General features: G+C 45.6%; 1 protein-coding gene and 1 long non-coding RNA gene across 2 annotated transcripts in view; one reads left to right on the forward strand and one right to left on the reverse strand.

The window, feature by feature from the left end:
* LOC146789198 (anterior gradient protein 3-like) overlaps positions 1-21,742 on the forward strand; it is a 125,600-nt gene that overhangs the window by 85,245 nt on the left and 18,613 nt on the right. The window contains exon 5 of the mRNA XM_085630796.1: positions 16,550-16,626. Within this exon, the coding sequence (XP_085486922.1) occupies positions 16,550-16,626 (77 nt within the window). The remainder of the gene's footprint in view (positions 1-16,549; positions 16,627-21,742) is intronic.
* On the reverse strand, positions 6,223-12,914 carry LOC146789199 (uncharacterized). The gene is made up of 2 exons (XR_014970035.1): positions 10,872-12,914; positions 6,223-10,764 (listed from the first exon to the last, which is right to left on the reverse strand). It is a non-coding gene; the product is annotated as an uncharacterized LOC146789199 (long non-coding RNA).

The raw sequence follows: 21,742 nt of genomic DNA on the forward strand, positions 1-21,742 counted from the left end.
TAATATATTCTAAGGTAACTTTATTTTTTAAGCAAGACCTCCAAGGATTATCCAACCACAGTCGAAGCCATATGTGAAACTGGCAAATATTTTCCCAGCCATAGTTGAAAAGCCCTAAGGCTTGATTTAGAGTTTGGCTGGTTATATGCATGTGACAGGATCTTTACGCAGGTCAGGGTAGTCCAGGAAAATATGCCATATTTTGGGTGTTTCACCAGGGCCAACAAGGTTATTTTACAGATGGATGGGCACTATAATGTAGTAATTGCCAGTATAACACTAAGAATACCCACACTAAACTGTATATGTGCCCCATTAATCAAAGATGAATCCCTCTGGTCCCCTTCAACTTCTCTAAAGCTGGCCTCCACAATCACACAAGTGCTGGATGAGAAATATTTTGGGGGCCTCTCTTTGGATCAGTTTTTAATTTTATTACCCATCTTTTGTAAATTCAAGCAATATGCTGAGTAACAATACTGAATTATATGTATATACTGTTAAGATTCAAAAGTACACATGTGAGCTAGAACTAGAGCTCACTTTCCCTGGGCTCCCCCTTGGAAGTTATCCATGCCTTAAAACGTCTCTGCAACACTCGCTCACATCCATTCACAAACATTCAGAACACTTGGCTTCTCTCTACAATCCACTTACACTATATACCACCAGGTGAAAATGGTGTTGTTTCTACTGGTGTTGTCCTCCAAGCAGCTTGTGGTGAGTAGAAAAAGCTATGTGACCCAGTACTTATCAAGTGAGAGGCTACGATAGTAGTGCTATGCCTTCCCGTTCCCACTCCATCTTCTCAATTCCTGAGACCTTAGGAAGATGAGCACAGACAGCTAAACTGTAGAGGTGAGTTCAAGAGGTTAAAAGGCTGGATACAAGTGTGGCAGCTAGAGAAGTATTGGAATGGTGAAGTAGACATATGCAGGCAGCAATGAATGCTTCACACTCCATGATCTTACCTCCTCATCTTACTGACTGACCATCTGGAAAATCAGCCAATGAGACGAGGAGATAGGGACATGAGAGGCTGGCTTTAACTTGTATTAGTGCTTAGAATTAAATTATTTCTTTTCTGAGCCCTAGAAAAACTAGTGCCTGTCAGCCTTAACTACAGCCTTAAACAAACTAAAGCCAATCAATAAGGTAGCAATCAGGCGAATTCATGATATGCTGAGCTAACATGAAAGAAGAGGCTTATACCTGAAATATTACTGGAGAAAATTATGGAAAATTATGAACAAAGCACATTGAAAATACCACACTAGAGAAAACCACAGGAGGTAAAAGGTGAAAGCAGATCTACAGGCATTAGCTTTGTTGAGAAAATGAATGCCAGCAGTCATTTCACCTGCAGATTGGATTTACTACTGTAAAAAATCTACTGGTTTTGTGGATACTATGTTGGGGTTATTTTATGACTTGTGATGGGACAGACACATGTTTATAATTCTAACCCATAAACTGTATGCACATCATGTGAATAATTAATATAAACTTTTTTTGTAAAAGATTAAGTGTAAAAGAAAGGTTAACCACCCATATTTTATGGGGGCGTGGTGGAGGGGGTTAATCTTGGCAAAAGTATTCTTTTCTGGTGAAAAATAAAACATTTCTTTTTTTATAATTACCCATAATGCATACTTGTTCGTACTAGATACTATGTAGAAAATCTACTGACGTTTGCGTTAAGGACTTGCAGTGCGCGATTTGTCTGAGGTAGGAAATACTATATAAATGAAACTACAAACAATTACGGGTGGCTCCTCTCTGATGACGAAGTTTGCAGAGTTTTGCCACTCTGCGCTCCGCTTGGACCATGGAGTTCGGCAAAAGCTCTGCCACCCATCACGTGGTGGAGTTTACCACCCACCTGAGTAGCACTCTCAGCCAAAATTTATAGCCCAGACGCAATTAGGTCTGTGGCTCCTCTTCCTGGCTCGCTATTTGCTACCTCAGTTTCCGCTCTCAGACCACCATTCTAAAACTTTTAAAATGCATATGCTTGGCTGCTAAGGTACGGTAGGGAGGGGCTGCAACTGGAGAGTAGCCCAATGGCACAGGGTTGGCAAGGATTTGGCAGATGGAGGGTAGATGTTATGGTCAGTGGCCGATCACTGAGACCCAGGGAGCTGTGCTCAGGGCAGGCCCAACTCACAGTACAAACAGACCACTACTGCGGCCGGTGCTGTTCATACTTCTGCATTCTATTCCTTGCCTCCACCCTATGAGCCACATCTGGCACTTTCAGCAAGGGCTATGGCAGCAGCTCCACCCTTTTCCTGCCCGTGCTGTTGCTGCCACCACAGTGTGTGTGAGCTAGGTTGTAGGGGAGCGTCTGACCCGAGGTCTGCGGCACAGGGAGCCAACACCACAGAGTCACCACTACCTGTCAGCAGAGTGTCTCTCTATACTTATGGATAGTCTACCCAATTTAGTGTCATGCTCGGACATACTTTTAAAGGGCTGATGCACTCATAATGGGGGCATATATTGATGTCTTCTGTTTACATTCTCTGCACAATACACACATTCTAGGAATGTAAGTTCATATCTACAGCTGGCTATGCATTGATGCCAACTTACAAACATCTTCGGGGTGCATATGGACTTATACACTGGACAGCGCCTTGATAGCTGCAGTGTGCACATTATGTACACATGACTTAGGCGTGCATGCGCATCATTCACAGTGCCTTATGTGTGCAGAATGAGAATCTTGTCACTGATGGAATATTGGGCCTCTGTGGGCAACCTCATAGGGGTGAATCTTTCTCATCTCCTGCTAAGATTATTCTTGCACGCGTACCCGCCCCCTTCACCGAGCTCAGTGTTCGAGGCATGTGGGCTGCTGAATTCATATCTGTGCATAGATCGCCGCCTAGTGTTGGGTCCGGATGATTGCACATTGTTGTCCTGGAAGAGTCTTCGAAGTATCACGAGATAGGTGGGTCCTCCCCTGGACTACATTGCGCATGGGCATCCCCTCCATCCTTAGATTGTTTTTTTCCGCCATTGGGTTTGGATGTCCTAATCTTAGCTCTTTGAGTATTTAGGCCTTTACTTTCGTCGGTATTGTTTTCGTTCGGCGCCAAGTATATTTGTCGAGGGCGTTCTCGAGTAGATCATCAACGATGGAACCAAAGACATCGAATAGCCCCTTTAAGCGTTGCCCTCTTTGCAACGCTAAGTATGCTCGCTTCGACGTGCACCCGGTGTGCAACAAGTGCCTCTCTCTAAACAACGACGAAGCCACCTGTATGGCGTGTTCCAGGTTTCGATCGAAGAAGACCCTTCGCATTCGTCGAGCAGCTCGGCTCGAGGCGCAGAAAGCGACGCCGAACCCGGACAACATCTTCGGGACAGAAGATGAGGAGGTCGTGGACCTTGAAGATCGGGGGGAGCTCTCGGATCCGGCTTCGGAGCGAGAATCGGACTATGATGCTGAAGACGAGTGTATAGTAGACGAACAGGAAGATGGTGTCGTCGAAGAGGTAGAAGACGACGAGGAGGCCCTTGGGGCCGAGGAAGATGGCTAAGAAGATGAGCTAGGCCCACATGTCGGTACAGGGCCTGGAGAGGCACTCGATAAGGCTCAGGTCGAGGGATCGCCACAAGGCCTTACCCAAGATCATTCCTCTCGTTCTACAGCCCCGCATAAAGGCCCGGCTACGAACTACCCTAAAGAGCCATCGGTATCGAAAGCGCCATCATTCGATCAAACGAAATCGAAACTGAAGGCACAGGCACCTACCTCGAAACCGAAAGTGAAAGAGTCTCTCATCGGCAACAAGGCCGTGAAGCCCTCGGAGCCGAACAAATACAAGAAGGCCGTCGACGCACAGAGACTTCATGGGGACGTCGAGCTGAAGACGGCGCCGACAACCAAGGTCAAGGTTGCCGACCCGAAAAAATCGGCGCCGAGGATCGTTGACACAAAACTACAGAGCGCCTCGCGACGGCCGACCCATCCCGGTCCTCGTGTCGAGAACACGGCGTCTAGTTCGGGGTTAGATGCCACGTCCAAAAGGGTATCAACGGAACGTGTCGACTCGACAACACCGTCTCCCTTCCTAAAGAAGAAGGTGTCGGAGTCGTTATTCCGCATCCACGACACGGCTTCCATGCTCGGCGCAAAAGCACCCCCGCAGCCGAAGACGGTCAGCACAGTTCACATCGCGTCGACGCACATAAAATTCGGTCTACCACCGGCGGTACGACCGAAGATGTTCGACGCCAAGAAGGGTCTCGAGCCGCAAAAAGGGGTCGACCCGAAGAAACCTGTCGAAGCACCAACAGGAATGCCAATGGGACAGAGAGCTGTCGAAGTACCTCAGGAAGATGAGGAGCCAAGGCAGTTTATCGATGCGGAGACTGTTAGACTGTCAATATATAAAAGAAAGATACTGCCAGAGAAATCAATGGAGCCATACAAAATTCCATTGAAGAAGAAGAGGACCACGTCACCAGTTCTAGTAGAACATGTTCCATATTATGACCAGGAGCCTCAGTCATTCTCACCCACACAATTTGATGTGGATGCAGGGGATGCTGGTGATGTTGAGGACACTTATCCTGTGGACACTGACCCTGAAGATCAGAACCAACCTTGGGTGGACGATATTGGTACAGGGGACCCACATACTGCTCCAGACACACAGGCATATGTGGTAAAATCATCTCCTACTGAGGATACTGCTGCTTTCAATGCCTTGATTGAGAGAGCAGCTAAAAATCATGATGTACAGCTCCACACTGATCCTATTGAGGATGATTTTCTGATGGATACCTTCTCTACCTCAGAAAGATCTGTTAAGACTCTGCCCATGCTGAAGGGGGTCCTAAAACCGGCAACTGACATTTTTAAGGAAACCACAAGGGCGAGAGTACTAAACCCTAGGATTGACAAAAAATATAGGCCAGCTCCTGTGGACCCTACCTACATAAGAGGCCAGTTGCCTTTGGACTAGTTGGTCGTGTCCAATGCTCGGAAGAGAGCCAATTCACAGACAACGGGTGATGCTCCTCCCCCTGACAAGGAGTCTAAGGTCTTGGAAACTTCAGGAAAAAGAGTTGCTGCACAGGCAGCTAACATCTGGAGAATTGCCAACACTCAGGCACTTCTGGCTCGATACGACAGGGCGCATTATGATACCCTAGAGACACTGCTACAGCACCTCCCAAATCAGTTTAAGGAAGGAGCAGAGTCGCTTATTACAGAAGGGAAGCTCATAAGCAACGCTTCCATTAAGTGCGCTCTTGACGTAGCGGACACTGCAGCTAGGGCTATTAACACCAGCGTCATGTTAAGAAGGCATGCTTGGTTGAGAATCTCAGGATTCAAACCAGAGATACAGACAACGATACTCAATCAACCTGTCAACCCTGACTCTCTTTTTGGCCCCGAAGTTGACACCACCCTAGAAAAGATCAAAAAAGATACAGAGACTGCAAAGTCTATGGGGGCTCTGCAATCACAGCAGTTTAGGAGTGGGTCCTTTCGTCGCTCTACCAACAGAGGACCATCTAGAGGCCAGAACTCCCAACAGTCGCATTACACTAAACAAGGTACACAGACCACCTATAATAAGAATAACAGAGGTGGATACCGTGAAAACAACGTCAAAGGCAGAGGCCGAGGAAACAACAGCTCCAGGTCCTCCGCCACCAACAAACAGTGACGCCTTGTCACTGCCCCCCGACCACGTAACACCTGTCGGGGGGAGACTCCAGGAGTTCCTGCCGGTCTGGAAGTCCATAACTACAGACAGGTGGGTGAGAGACATTGTCCAGTACGTTATTGTCTGGAGCTCACATCCACTCCACCAAACATACCACCAAGACACCGTCCTATGTCCGCAGAGCACTTGCACTTATTCCACTAGGAAGTTCTCAGTATGCTCCAAAATGGAGCCATAGAACTCGTGCCAGCAGAAGAACAGGGATCAGGAGTGTACTCACTGTATTTTCTGATCCCCAAAAAGGACGGGTCTCTCAGACCCATACTGGATTTAAGACCTCTAAACCGTTACATTCTATCAGAGCATTTTCACATGCTCACCTTGCAACAGGTGCTGCCGTTGTTCAAACAGGGAGACTTTCTTGCGACACTGTAGAAAATAGGCCTCAGCTAGGCCTACCAGTGCAAGGGGTTCGCCCTTCTCTGCACAGAGTCCTCAGACTATTAGAAAGAAGTTGGCACAGAATCTGAAATAGAAAATACATAGTTTATTAAACCTCAGGAGGTGGAACCACATTCACCCAGCACCCTGTGGTGCTGAATGAAGGTAGCACCCAGAGTAGAAGAACCATGGGTCTTTTATACCCACACAGGGGCTCAGGAAAAGGACGATGCAAGCATACATGAGAAGAGTTACATACATAGATGGTCATACAGAAATGCACCGTAAATAGTATAGGAGGAGCTAGCAGTTGCTGACTCTGGTAGAAACAACCTGATAGTTACAGACTAAAAACAGATGCATGGACAGTTAGATATTCCTGCGCATGTGCAGGGTAGCAGAGTCTAAGTATAGCCAGTCCTTTAAACAGAGCACAAGGGAAGACAAAATGGCTGCCAGAAATACAAAATGGATTCCACAAAATGTACAGGATAGCCTGTAAATACCAGATGGATTCTGCTAACGCTAATTTAATCGCAGCCAATTTACGACAGACGACCCTTTTAGCGTTAGCTGAAGACATCTCCCATAATCCAGTAGGAAAAATGAAAAATATGCATATTAATTTTTAATAACATTTTTTTTTTCTTTTCATAAATTTCCTAATTCATTGCTAGGTGGGCATTTCTCATTCTAAATATTGTTAAGCGGGTATGTATGAGGTATAAACAGAAGTACAAAGGGAACAGAGAATTGGGTCATACAGATAGCAGGAGAGAGTAATTACTATTATCAGAAACAGAATTATTAGCTTTCTAGTCCTTAGCAAATCCTAGAACCATCCAGTAAAAACATTTTCAAGGTTCCCATGCATTTCAGTTACCATCAATTTCAATATCAAAGTATCCAACAGTACATATCTAATAAAAACATTTTCGCTAGACTTTTCCAGTGTTTCCTTTATGAGGGCTAGAGTATCTATCATTATACCCAATACAAACATTAAAGCAGTCAGACATATTATTTACAAAAATGATCCTGGATCCAGGGGACCAGGAGGACCATGAGAATTAGGACGAAGAGCTGCAAAGGGTTGCTCCTCCTCAAAAATGGGACGATCAATGGGGTACATTTTCAACAAAAAGAAAAAGAAGTCCTTGGGAAATTAAAGCCGCTGTACAACCAACCAGAGGGGAGTCTTCTCCCTGTGTCCGTTTGAGCCTCACAGGCAGGCTCTTGTTGTTCCCACGGTGGAGCTGCACAACTCGCAACTCAGGAATCATGGCCTAGTTTCAAGGGAAAAGTTTCTTCTTTCAGGATAGGGCAATCACCCACCAGGGCAAATGCGCTCAGCGATCCTGTCCAGTGTCTCAGGCAGTGCACCAGTTTTCTTCATTTCAATCTAACAGGCACCAGAGACACAGCACCTGTACCCTGAACTCAAGTCCTTCCCTAACTCCTGTATTGCTCTGCTGGCACACTGCTCTTTCGTTGGGGCCATGGATTGCATTCAGTGTGCCCAGGTATCTCCTTTACAGCCACTTTGGGACCAGGATTCAGAGGCCTGATGCTAGGATCTCTGAAGCAACCCTTGTTTCAAAGGGGGTTACCTCAAGCAAAAACCTTCTTCCCTTCCTGGTCGGTCTGTGACTCTCGGCTGGGCATCAAAAGCTTGATCCACGATTTCTCCTTTCTGATTTGTGACCCCGTCTTTCGCCCAAGATAGTAGCAGGGGTACGCTCATCACAATGCTTCCGGCCTTCTACCTTCACTGAGGTCCTGGTTGCCAGCAGTGCCTGTGCAGGTTACCTTCACTTTGACTTCAAGCTGGACTGGTGCTGACTCCTCAAGCTGGATCTGATGTACGCGCCCCTCTGGCAATGGTTGTAAAGCAGCAAATATCTATTGGTGGACAGAACAAAAGGTCTTTAGACAAGGCACAAAAATAATCTATCAACAGAGAGGATAGTCTCAGAATACTTCCTAGTCCAGGGACGCCCCATATATTAACAAGGCACCCTGGAACCACTTTCATATATGTGAGAGTAAATAAAACAACAGTCTGGACCTATTAGCAAGTATAAAAACTCTTTAGTGAACTAACAAGAGTAATACGTCACCCAATGCCAAGCAGTCAAGGAAGTCTGTGTTCATTTCTAAAGACCCTCAAGAAAAAGGAAATGTTATACACGTTTTACTCCTAAACATTGCATTATTTGTACAGGACTGCAGACACTTCTAAAATGATTTTTCTTAATTAAAGCACCTATATTGTATACTCAGGACCATGCTCTCATGTTATAGGAGCAACAGGAAAATCTAACACTGCTAATTTAACAGGGATTCCTATTACATACAGAACTAAGAATTTTCAAACAAAAACTACCCACAGCTAGTTCCCCTTAAAGATCAAATAAGGAAACAGCAACCTAGACTACTCATCCTCTCATAATTCCATCAGAGAGGATGGGTAGTAACATAGCAAAATATATTTATTCGTTTTATTAATGCTAATAATGTTTAAAACAGTATTACTGAATAGCCAATTTAATGTCTCATGGTTATTTCACAGACAGTTTAGACAGGCTCAAAAAAAAGTAAGAAAAAGAGAGAGAACACATAAATTTGCCTACCCTTAATTTGTAGAGGAGCTAGCCTCCACTCCCCAGTTTTGACGGTAAGAAACCTGTACCAGGTTTCATTCTGTCAACACTATCAACCCCAATTTGTAGCAACTGGGCATAAACAAACTCTGAGGAGCGAAAGAGCACATTTCAGCTAGCCAAAGAACATATTCCTTTAGCAAATGTACTAGTGCAACATGAGACCGCATGAAGTCAAACTGAATCCCATTGCTTCCTGAATTCAACCCTAAAAACATTTATACTATATATATATGGCAGAGCCATTGTCCTTTAAAGAGAGGTCACATATACTATGTGCATTGAGTGCACACAAAAACTTGCTTTTACCAAAAAAAAAAAGGGTAAGCAAAAACCTCTTTCTTCCCCTGCCATTTCGTCTTTCAAATGTCGAAATGTCAAAGCAACGTTGTGCTGAGCCCTACAGGCTTCTAAATGTAGGACTTTGACCTATAACCTATGCAGCTGTTCCCCAGCATGCATGCAAGGTTTTCATGTGGTGCTTCCAAGTCAAAGTGACCCTAAAGACCGAAGACAGAGCAGCAAAACCCACTCTGTGTGTCTACCAGCAATTTCAGAGGTAAGCTTAATAACTTCTGCCAATTTTTGTACATTGATATGTATAAGCAGTGTGCCAAGCGTTTGTCTAGCAGTATAGATGGTCTATGCTTACATATGTGCATTTACTGGGGCGTAAGGCAGTTTAAAAACTGATCTGACTGGAGAAAACTCATTTAAATAGTGAATTTTTACCCAATTTCGACTTTGATTTTCAGGGCACTTAAAAATTAACATCCTACAATGTTTTTGCATAATAGTCATCCCCAGAATGTCCTCTACATATCCCAGAGATGTGGCATCAAAAATGTATAATGTATACCCTTATAAAAATGAGTTTTGTACGCCTGGGTAAAGTGACATTTTCACATGTAATTGACCCCCTATTGCTGTATAGCACGGCTTAAATGCAATTTGGATGCTAGGAGGTCACAGTATCATTATTAGGCATTATAAATAGTAAAAAACGAATTTGTTTTTGCACCTATTTGAAATAACATTTTTTTTTTTATATAATCAAAATATATTTTTTGTTAATAAATCTAATCATTTTGATGAGTCTACATATGAAAAGCGAGCTGCATCCCTTGCCTATTATATTGAAACACATTAATTCTTAGCCCTAAGCACAGAAGCTTATCTTGAAACATCTTGAGTCTGCGCCACTTTTAAATGAAGGACAGCCATTATTATTGAACATCAAAAACCACTCTTATCCTTATTTTAAAAAAAAGGCATTAAGAAAAGAAATCCCTACTGTCAATCTGCAAAAATAATGAAACTACATTTCTAACTTTGGAAACAGCAGTCTGAAATGCAGAATTTTACTCCGTGTTTTTGACTTCAACTATTCTCTGTAGCCGGAGTCCGAAATAGAAATGGTCTTGTTGACACAGCTGTTTAACACGTAAAGGTGTCGAAATTCACACGCCTTGCAAGTCAACCCTTCAAGCCAACACAAATCTGTCGTGCTGTATAATGTGAATGCCTTTGAATACCCTATACAAAAGATAAATGCTGTGACATTTTGTATCTGAATTTAGTCTATTGTAAAACACACAATTTCGTTTTTCTCTTTACACAGGTCATCTTAATTTTAACTTTCTAAAGGTAAAACTCTTATCCGATAATCCATGTTAATTTTGCGCCACAATTTCCACTGAGAAAATTAATTCTCAATTGGAAAATCGTTTTTATATAGGCATATAGCCCTTAAAATTTCAAGCAAGAGCATCATTTTACTTTTTGTGTAGGATTAATGCAACAGTTTAAAAAAAAAATAAAAACAGTTTTCTATGGAAAGTCTAACTGGTCTTTGCACAAAATAGGGCAGAGGAAGGCTCCTTGGGTTTCGTTCCTCAGCTGCCCTGTCTCATCAGAGAAGCTAAACCTCAGCGCAGAACCGGGCCACAGCGAGTGCTCCTAGCCCCCACCTTTCTCCAAGGCTGTCCTGCTGCAAGCATTACACATTTTCATGTCAGTGAAGCTTTCTAAGCAGTGATTTCACCTCCTGGTTCACTCCTCTATTTTTAGCCCCCACCTTACAAGCTGCAAGGTCAAAATCTGCCTTGCACAGCCCTGAAGCTGTCAAAGACAAAAAGCCTTCCTAATGTTATCTAAACTGCAATAATTTGCCCTATGGAAACATTTATTTTAATATACAATTTCTTTTCAAGGGTCATAAATTTAGGTTCAATTCTCAGATTAGCAGGTTCAGCTTAAATTAGAACCTACAACCCTGTGGACCCAGCACATTGGCTCACTGAACCACCAAGAACACAAAGCTGCATAGGAACAATTTGCAAATTCGAAATACCCACAATTTTTCCAAGCTAAACTTTTAACGGGTCCCTAATTACTCTTCATTAATACTTTTGTACATTAAGGGTGTCATCAAATCACAGGGGTTGCTCTTTCTCTTGCTACACCCCTCTCAATTTCCTTTTGCGACTTATTGATGGTGATGAGACCAAATTAAATTTACTCCTTAACAATTTCACTTCTCAGAATTCTTTCACATATTCACAGTCATTCAATCACACGCTTTTTCCAGTGCTAGCAACATCCAAAACACAATTTACCACACCATAACATGTAAACACACATTTAACCCACAGATCAACACTTAAGACAGAAACAAAAGACAGCCCACAGACTGTACTTAAACCAAACCATTTGTAAATACTAGTTGCAAGTCATATTCACCAGATTTGGCTGGCAGAACACCAAAAAAAAAACGCTCTGCATCTCATCACTTATGAATGTTACTAAGTGCACAGACCAGGATCCTTTTATGTACATATTTAGTTCCTCGGGGTACTAGTCACCACTTACAAGTATTTTTATTCCATAATGCGCTGTACATTATAGAAGAAAGACCATACTTAATATACATATCCCTATTAGGCGTCCCCTCCGAGGGGGCGCCAGTTGTGCTTCATCAAGTTTCATTTTGGTACCATTCCAAAGGCAACACATCTTTTGAAGTGTGCTAAAGACAGATATGCCAAAAAATAGTGCAGAATATGCAATATTATAATCAAAGTAGCACTTAAGGTACCTTTAGTACGATGTGCCGTTCAAATCAATTCAGTTAGAGAAAATTCTCCTCATTACCTGCCTATGTGAATTGCAAGTCACATATGTCAAAACAAACCAAGTTGGCCAACACAAAATATACCATACTCAAAGCCACAGTAAGCGTTACTAAACTACCTTACCAATCACAGGCATCAAAACCAACAGCAAGCGCCGCAGACACTTACCAATCACTTGGTGTTCAGATTCATCCTGCCAAGTTCTAAAATCGACCAAATGGTCACTGCACGGTGAATCAACAGAAGAGATCTCAGTCGAGGACCGGTGCCACCTGGATGGTCAGATCAGAAAGAAAGGAAAAGTCGCCGTGGATGCCAAGACTCTGGTCTTATCGGGCAGTGATCACGTCCAGAGCGAGATTCCAATCCTTCGTCGCGACCAATCCTTTGGGCATCCGAGTCACCGATGAGCCCCAAGTTGAGGCGCCAATTGTAGAAAATAGGCCTCAGCTAGGCCTACCAGTGCAAGGGGTTCGCCCTTCTCTGCACAGAGTCCTCAGACTATTAGAAAGAAGTTGGCACAGAATCTGAAATAGAAAATACATAGTTTATTAAACCTCAGGAGGTGGAACCACATTCACCCAGCACCCTGTGGTGCTGAATGAAGGTAGCACCCAGAGTAGAAGAACCATGGGTCTTTTATACCCACACAGGGGCTCAGGAAAAGGACGATGCAAGCATACATGAGAAGAGTTACATACATAGATGGTCATACAGAAATGCACCGTAAATAGTATAGGAGGAGCTAGCAGTTGCTGACTCTGGTAGAAACAACCTGATAGTTACAGACTAAAAACAGATGCATGGACAGTTAGATATTCCTGCGCATGTGCAGGGTAGCAGAGTCTAAGTATAGCCAGTCCTTTAAACAGAGCACAAGGGAAGACAAAATGGCTGCCAGAAATACAAAATGGATTCCACAAAATGTACAGGATAGCCTGTAAATACCAGATGGATTCTGCTAACGCTAATTTAATCGCAGCCAATTTACGACAACACTAGATCTCAAAGATGCGTATTTCCATATACCCATACACCCATCACACAGAAAATATCTCAGGTTCACTGTTCTCAACCAACATTACCAGTTCAAAGTCCTCCCTTTCGGAGTAACAACGGCACCCAGAGTGTTCACCAAGTGCCTGGCAACAGTGGCGGCACACTTAAGGAGACAGCACATACATGTCTATCCTTATCTGGACGACTGGCTTATCCAGGGAAGGTCGGCCCAGCAGTGTGCCAACCACGTAACCCACACCATTCGCCTTCTTCACAGCCTTGGCTTCTCCCTGAATTATCCAAAGTCCCACCTTCAACCCACCCACGTACAGCAGTACCTAGGCGCGACCATAGACACTCTGGCAGCCAAGGCACAGCCCAATTCAGTAAGGATCAACAGCATGCAGTTGCTCATAACAAAGTTCAAACCTCAACACTCACTACCGGCACAAGTGTTTATGCAGTTGATAGGCATGAAGGCCTCCTGCATCTTCATAGTCCCGCACGCGAGGTTACATATGCGCCCGCTTCAGGAGTGCCTGGCACGTCAGTGGAATCAGGCTCACGGACAATTGAAGGACCTAGTGTTGGTGAGCGGTCGGGCATACAACTCTCTGCATTGGTGGAATCCACAAAACCTTTGCAAGGGCCGACCGTTCCGAGAGCCTGTCCCACAAATCATACTGACGGCGGACGCGTCTCTCCAGGGATGGGGAGCTCATGTACTCAATTACACAGTGCAGGGACTATGGACGACACAGCAAAGGAGGATGCACATCAACCTTCTGGAACTCATGGCAATCTTCCTTGCAATGAAGGCATTCAAAGTACACTTGTGCAACAAAGTCGTGTTGATCCGGACGGACAACATGACCGCCATGTACTACATACAAAAGCAGGGAGGGACACACTCCCCACAGTTGTCTCATCTGGCTCAGAGCATGTGGAAGTGGGCCATTCAGAGGAACATCTTCCTCATGGCGGAACACCTCCCGGGCAAGGACAACCAGATGGCGGATCTACTCAGCAGACACAGCCACCAAATACACGAGTGGGAGTTACATCCATCAGTACTCCAACCGTACTTCCAACGGTGGGGTCATCCAGAGATAGACCTATTCGCCACAAGGGAAAACGCAAAATGCCAAAACTTTGCCGCCAGGTTCCCACATCCACAGTCGCTGGGCAATGCAATATGGATGAACTGGTCAGGCAGATTTGCGTACGCTTTTTCCCCAGCACCATTAATACCGCTGGTGGCACGCAAACTGAGGCAACACTCACTGACGCTCATCCTGGTTGCTCCAACGTGGGCACGCCAACCATGGTACACCACGTTTCTGGAACTCTCCGTGGTACCGCATCAACGACTACGGCTAACACCCATGCTTTTAACGCAGAGCCATGGCGAGATTCAGCACCCAGATCCGCAACAGCTGAACCTGGCGATCTGGCTCCTGAGATCTTAGAATTTGGCTACCTAAACTTGCCTCCAGAATGTATGAATATCATCAAGGAGGCACGGAGACCCACTACCAGAGCCTGCTACGCGGCTAAGTGGAAAAGATTTGTCATTTATTGTAAAAGTAATGACATCAATCCACTGGATGCATCAACGCAAAACATTATCTGTTATCTATTACACTTATACCGATGCAATCTAGCATACAATTCCATCCGTATACATTTAACCGCACTGGCAGCTTACCTTCAGAACAGGCAGCACCTCTCACTGTTCAAAGTGCTTGCCATCAGAGCTTTCTTGGAGGGACTCAAACGTGTGATTCCTCCAAGACACCCTCCTTCACCAGTCTGGAACCTAAATGTGGTCCTCACCAGACTGATGGGACCACATTTTGAACCTCTACACTCTTGTGAGATTCAATTTCTAACATGGAAAGTAGCTTTCCTAGTTGCCATTACTTCCCTAAGAAGAGTTAGGTAACTTCAGGCACTAACCATTCAAGAGCCATTTATACAGGTTCATGCTAACAGGGTCGTACTACGCACCAACCCTACTTTCATGCCCAAGGTAATTTCGCAGTTCCATATGAACCAATCCATAGAACTACCAGTGTTTTATCCTAATCCTGAGAATGTAGCAGAGAGAATGCTCCACACACTTGATATCAAAAGAGCTCTCCTGTACTATATTGACAGAACACAAAATTTCAGGAAAACAAAACAACTGTTTGTTGCCTTTTCTCCACAGTACAAAGGCAACCCCATTTCCAAAGCAGGAATAGCTAGGTGGATCCTTAAGTGTATACAGATTTGCTATGAAAAAGCTAAGCGCACACTAACAATTCCTCCAAGAGCCCACTCCACACGGAGGTTAGGGGCCTCCATGGCTTTCCTGGGAAATATTCCTTTAGAGGAGATATGTAGAGCAGCCACATGGTCCACTATACATACATTTACCAAGCACTACTGTGTTAATGTACACTCAAGACAGCAGGCAGCTGTAGGACAGGCTGTTCTCAAAACTCTTTTTCAGACTATTGCAGCTGGCACGGGAAGCCGCCGCTAAATGGAGGGACTGCTATATCATCTATGCACAGATATTAATTCAGCAGCCCACATGCCTCGAACCGAATATGCTACTTACAAGTATGCATCTGTTCTTGGCATGTAGGGCTGCTGACATTCATATCGCCCACCCTCCTCCCCGGCGCCTGTAGCAGCTGTAGCATTCAGTAATTACTAATTACCATGGTCATCATTCACTGTATTACACTCCATCTATGCCACAATGGCGAAAAACAATCTAAGGATGGAGGGGATGCCCATGCGCACTGTAGTCCAGGGGAGGAGCCACCTATCTCGTGATACTTCGAAGACTCTTCCAGGACAACAATGTGCAATCATCCGGACCCAACATTAGGCGGCGATCTATGCACAGATATGAATGTCAGCAGCCCTACATGCCAAGAACAGATGCATACTGGTAAGTAGCATATTCGAAGTGAGTGACAAAACCCTGGATCCGCATTAACAAACATAGCAGCAGCTCCCCCACCCTCTTTAACCAGCTGTGCTACAAATTGGCATTGTACAATTAAATGGTTCCGGGGCATGTCTCCACCCTGCCTTAATCCCAGTCATCCATTTAGAATTGGACCTACTCCCCACCTTGAGTGCACGAGCGACCCTATTCACTGTTTGCTCCTTCTACAAAAGTAGCATATTATGGTTTTGGATGTAAATGTAGCTCAAGATACAAAAAATAAAAATGCACCAAGCAGAGACAGAAGCAGCGAGCCACGAATGGTGCCTCCGAGCAGCGGTATATAGTGTTCTATTTACCAAGTAATTAAAGTGCGCTTTTTCTCACCCCTTTTCATGGGTATGTGGGCAGCAGTAGGAATTCCGCACTACATAGGGGAGGGAGGAACTCTGCTGAATCTCGCAGAGTTTTTATTTAACTCCGTGGAATTCCGTAAAACTGAGCAAGTTCTGTCTAAAACTACAGAATGCTTGGAAGCACCAGTAGCATTAGTGTCTTAAGAATTCAGAGATAATTCAGTTGAAATTATTTTCAAGTTGATTGTAACTATTGAAAAATGTCTATGCCAGAATCAAGATGAATGTTCTTTTTAATAGTAATTACACTATTTTCCAGCACTGAAAAAGGCTTTTGCAGAAAGCGAAGAGGCACAAGAATTGGCTCAAAATAACTTTATCATGCTAAATCTCATGGTAAGTTTCCAGTGAGGCGTACTACAACCATTTGGAACTTTTTTTTCATGTTTTGATGAATCCTTGATGCACAATTAGGTTGGATATTGCAGGCAAGTTACATTTCAGAGCACGCAATTTTTAAAAAGTTTCAAATTACTTACTTGGGGAGAGATCTCTCATTTGAAGGAGTTTCTTTTCGGGGGCATTACTTTTAATTACTCCACTTCTTTTGCTTTCTGGTCCACCAAGGGTCTCTCGTTTGAGTGGAGAAAGTCAAAGTCTGTTTTTTTTTACACTTCCGGGCTGATGCCGACTTGGTAGCTGGCAGTCTAGCTGCTTAACACCAATCGGCTATGAATGCCGATGCCGGCATGGATGTACGGCCAGATACTGCAGACAAGTTACATATCAGAGCACACATTTTAAGAAGGTTTTAAATTGCTTACTAAGGAAGAGACATCTCATTTGAAGGAGTCTCTCTGATGGGCATTACTTTTAATTGCACAGGTTCTTTTGCTTTCTAGTCTGCCGCGGCTCTCGCGTTTGAGAGGAGAAAGCCAAAGTCTTTCTTTTACACTTCCGGGCTTATGCCAATTTGGTAGTTGCCAGTCTAGCTGCTTAACAACAGTTGGCTATAAATTCCAAAGCCAACGCTGTTGCGCACCGCTGGCTCACTAAAGGACCACCAAAGGCAAGCCAGTCTGTGCTTGTCCATGCCTATGATTGCCAGGAGCCAGGACCAGAACACATTTTTTTCAAATACTAGAGACTCTCTCCTACAATTAAAATATGTAGGTAAGTATGTAAGATGCAAAAATTGTAAACTGGATTTAATGCAGCACACTTATGTTTGTGATGTCTGTCATTATGCGTGCCAGTTAGAACCAGCATGAGCAGTTCCTAGTCGTTCAGACATACCATTGGGCCTTCTTCGATTTGTAAGTTGAATTGTATATTACTGAACACCCACTTGGCAATCAAGCATAGACATGATCTTTCTGAGTATCTGGATGCACCTGCCTCTGCTATCTCCTTTCACACTAAAACCTGGGCGGATAAGTATTCTGACCTTAACATAGCTGCTGCACTTCTGTCAGTCTGTGTTATCAATAGGCTAGACCATGGGTACTCACAAACTTTCTCTCAGGGGCCAAATTTACAGTGTGGTTTGTGGCCGAGGACCGCACCGGTGGGGGCGGGGTCAGTGGAGGAGGGGGCGGGGCTAGAGCAAAAAAAAAAAACCTGTGACCATGAGGTTGAACACAGGCCTGAGCCACCAGACCCGGCATACACACGTCTTTCTATCTCACTCTCTTTTTATCTCTCTCTCTCTCTCTCTCTCTCGCTCTCCCTCCCTCCCTCCCTCCCTCCCTCTCTCTGTCTCCCTCTCTCTGTCTCCATCTCTGTCTCCGTCCCTCTCTCTGTCCCTCTGTCTTCGTCCCTCTGTCTCCCTCTGTCTGTCTCCCTCCCTCTCTCTCTCTTTCTGTCTCCCTCTGTCTCCCTCCCTCTGTCTCCCTCCCTCTGTCTCCCTCCCTCTGTCTCCCTCTTTCTGTCTCCCTCCCTCTGTCTCCCTCTTTCTGTCTCCCTCCCTCTCTCCCTCTTTCTGTCTCCCTCCCTCTTTCTCCCTCCCTCTGTCTCCCTCCCTCTGTCTCCCTCTCTGTCTCCCTCTTTCCGTCTCCCTCCCTCTCTCCCTCTGTCTCTGTCCCTCTGTCTCCGTCCCTCTGTCTCCCTTCCTCCCTCTCTCACCCTCTGTCTCCCTCCCTCTGTCTCCCTCCCTCTGTCTCCCTCCCTCTGTCTCCCTCTTTCTGTCTCCCTCCCTCTGTCTCCCTCTTTCTGTCTCCCTCCCTCTCTCCCTCTTTCTGTCTCCCTCCCTCTTTCTCCCTCCCTCTGTCTCCCTCCCTCTGTCTCCCTCTCTGTCTCCCTCTTTCCGTCTCCCTCCCTCTCTCCCTCTGTCTCTGTCCCTCTGTCTCCGTCCCTCTGTCTCCCTTCCTCCCTCTCTCACCCTCTGTCTCCCTCTTTCTGTCTCCCTCCCTCCCTCTTTCTCCCTCTGTCTCCCTCTCTCTGTCTCCCTCTCTCTGTCTCCCTCTCTCTGTCTCCCTCTCTCTGTCTCCCTCTCTCTATCTCCCTCTCTCTGTCTCCCTCTCTCTGTCTCCGTCCCTCTGTCTCCGTCCCTCTGTCTCCCTCTCTCTCCCTCTGTCTCCCTTTTTCTGTCTCTCTCCCTCCCTCTCTCTCCCTCCCTCTGTCTCCCTCCCTCTGTCTCCCTCCCTCTGTCTCCCTCCCTCCCTGTCTCCCTCCCTCTGTATCCCTCCCTCTATATCCCTCCCTCTGTCTCCCTCCCTCTGTCTCCCTTCCTCTGTCTCTCTCCCTCTGTCTCCCTCCCTCCCTCTCTCTCCCTCTGTCACCCTCCCTCCCTCTCCCTCTCTCTCCCTCCCTCTGTCTCCCACCCTATGTCCCCCTCTGTCTCCGTCCCTCTGTCTCCCTCTTTCTGTCTCCCTCCCTCTCTCTCCCTCTGTCGCCCTCTTTCTGTCTCCCTCCCTCCCTCCCTCCCTCTCTCTGTCTCCCTCGTTCTCACTCTTTCTGCCTCCCTCTGTCTCCCTCCCTCTGTCTTCCGTCCCTCTGTCTCCCTCTTTCTTTCTCCTTCCCTCCCTCTCCCTCCCTCCCTCTCTCTCCCTCTCTCTCTGTCCCTCTGTCTCCCTCCCTCTCTCTCCCTCCTCTGTCCCTCTGTCTCCCTCTTACTGTCTCCCTCCCTCCCTCCCTCTCCCTCCCTCTCCCTGCCTCTCCCTCTCCCTCTCTCTCCCTCTCCCTCCCTCTGTCTCCCTCCCTCTGTCTCCCTCCCTCTGTCTCCCTCCCTCTGTCTCCCTCTTTCTGTCTCCCTTCCTCCCTCTCGCTCCCTCTGTCTCCCTCCCTCTGTCTCCCTCCCTCTGTCTCCCTCCCTCTGTCCCCCCTCCCTCTGTCTCCCTCTTTCTGTCTCACTCCCTCCCTCTCTCTTCCTCCCTCCCTCTCTCTCTGTCTCCCTCTGCCTCTGTCCCCCTCCTTCTCTCTCTGCCTCTGTCTCCCTCCCTCTGTCTCCCTCCCTCGTCTCCCTCTTTCTGTCTCCCTTCCTCCCTCTCTCTCCCTCTGTCTCCCTCCCTCTGTCTCCCTCCCTCTGTCCCTCTGTCTCCCTCCCTCTGTCTCCCCCTCCCTCTGTCTCCCTCTTTCTGTCTCACTCCCTCCCTCTCTCTTCCTCCCTCCCTCTCTTTCTGTCTCCCTCTGCCTCTGTCCCTCTGTCCCCCTCCTTCTCTCTCTGCCTCTGTCTCCCTCCCTCTGTGTCCATCTGTCTGTCACCTCACCCTGCATGTGTGGCAGCCCGGGCTGAGAAAGCTTCCTGGGCACACACACAGCCACACCCGAGGACTTCACAGGTCTTTAAAATTCACGCAGAGTGGAGATGCAAAGGCGCTAAGAGGTGAAATACAACAAAGCCTCATTAACAAGTAGTTAATGAGGCTTTGTTGTATTTCACCTCTTAGCGCCCCTGCATCTCCACTCTGCGTGAATTGCCCAGCCCCTATAGAGCAGAGTGTCTCGGAGTCCGCGCTGCTGCAGCAGTGTTTGCTGACACTCTTTACATTTAAAAAAAAAAACACAGGTACAATGTCTGCAAGGTCCGCAGGCCGCCAGGGAAGGCTTCCCGGGCCGCTGGAGGCCTGCGGGCTGTACTATGAGTACCTGTGGGCTAGACTAAGAGGGAAAACGGGGATGAGATCTACAATAATGTATACAAGTGATTTTGAGGTTACTTTTGACTCGGTGTGCTAAAATGTTAAACTAATGGACTGTGAAGCTCTTTTCTTTAATTGTAAATTGGATCCTAATTTAAGGGTTTTATGGTCTATTGGTCAAATAACACCATGGCACTAAAATGAAATTCCTGGAAGCCCTTAGTGACTTCCTTGATGTAAGCATACTTTACCTAAATTTTACAGTAATTGAGGACTCTAAAATGCTTATTGATAATCTGAATGGATTCAATTTGGAACTGTTGACTAATGCTCCCACAAATGTTGTAGGTCACACTCTTGACGGAGTTTTTTCAAATCATCCGGGCCTACAATTGGAGGACACTCTTCACGTTACCTGGTCGGATTACTTGATGGTGCATATTGGTATTAATGTTAACCCTATGGTGGTGATGAATAAAAATGCTAGACAGATAAAAGCTATCAGGGCCTGTAGTAAAATGAACAAGACAGAATTATGTGAAATCTTGGAGGGCTCAACACCATCATTATGGGGAGATCCCAATGAAGCTGTAGATAGTTATTTTAATTGGATTAACAGGGCGGTATACCAGCTGGCCTTCATCAAAATGGTCAAAAACCATAGATCTTGTCCAACAGCTTCCTGGTATTCAGCTTCGCAAAAGGAGCTGAAATAGACTTGTCGGTGACAAGAAAAGGTCTGGAGAAGCAGTATTGCGTAGAAGAGAGAAAGAAATATAAACAGATCACTCAGTAGTGTGAAGCAATGATTAGGGTGGAAATTAATTATTTTACTGAAAGAAATCAAATTAGCTGGCAGTTCCCCTAGGGAGTTATTTCAAACAGTGCAGTGGCTGTCACTGTTCTCCGCCAGTCGCTTAATAGCACCTACTTAACAGCTATGCAATGGTTTAGCTGATTACTTTTGCAAAAAGGTAGAGGCCAGTTACTAGGAGCTCAATGTCAGTCAGATGGCTTACTATCAGCTGGTAGAGGATGTTCCTCTACCTACAAACAGTCTTGGCTTCCATAGTTTCTACTCTTGACTATCATTAAATCAGATGCTCCAGCAATCCGTGTCCTCCTAAAGTGCTGCATGATATTGCGGGATGTATTGTTAAATTGTTTACCACGTTATTGAAGAACATCATTATGGCAGGAAGTTTTCCTAAAAAGTGGAAAGAGGCATCTATTCTCCCACTATTAATAAATAGTCTCTAAATCCAAATGAAGAGAAGAACTATCGACTGATTTCTATGCTTCCTATTCCAGTAGAAATCATGGAGAGATACTTAAACATTTCAATCTCGGAATTCTAAATAAGACCCTAGATGAAGCTCAGTTTGGGTTCAGGAAAGCTCACAGCACCAAATCAACTTTGATAGTAGCCACCA

Source organism: Triturus cristatus, chromosome 10 (genome assembly GCF_964204655.1).
Source record: "Triturus cristatus chromosome 10, aTriCri1.1, whole genome shotgun sequence".
In the NCBI taxonomy this organism is placed as follows: Eukaryota; Metazoa; Chordata; class Amphibia; order Caudata; family Salamandridae; genus Triturus; species Triturus cristatus.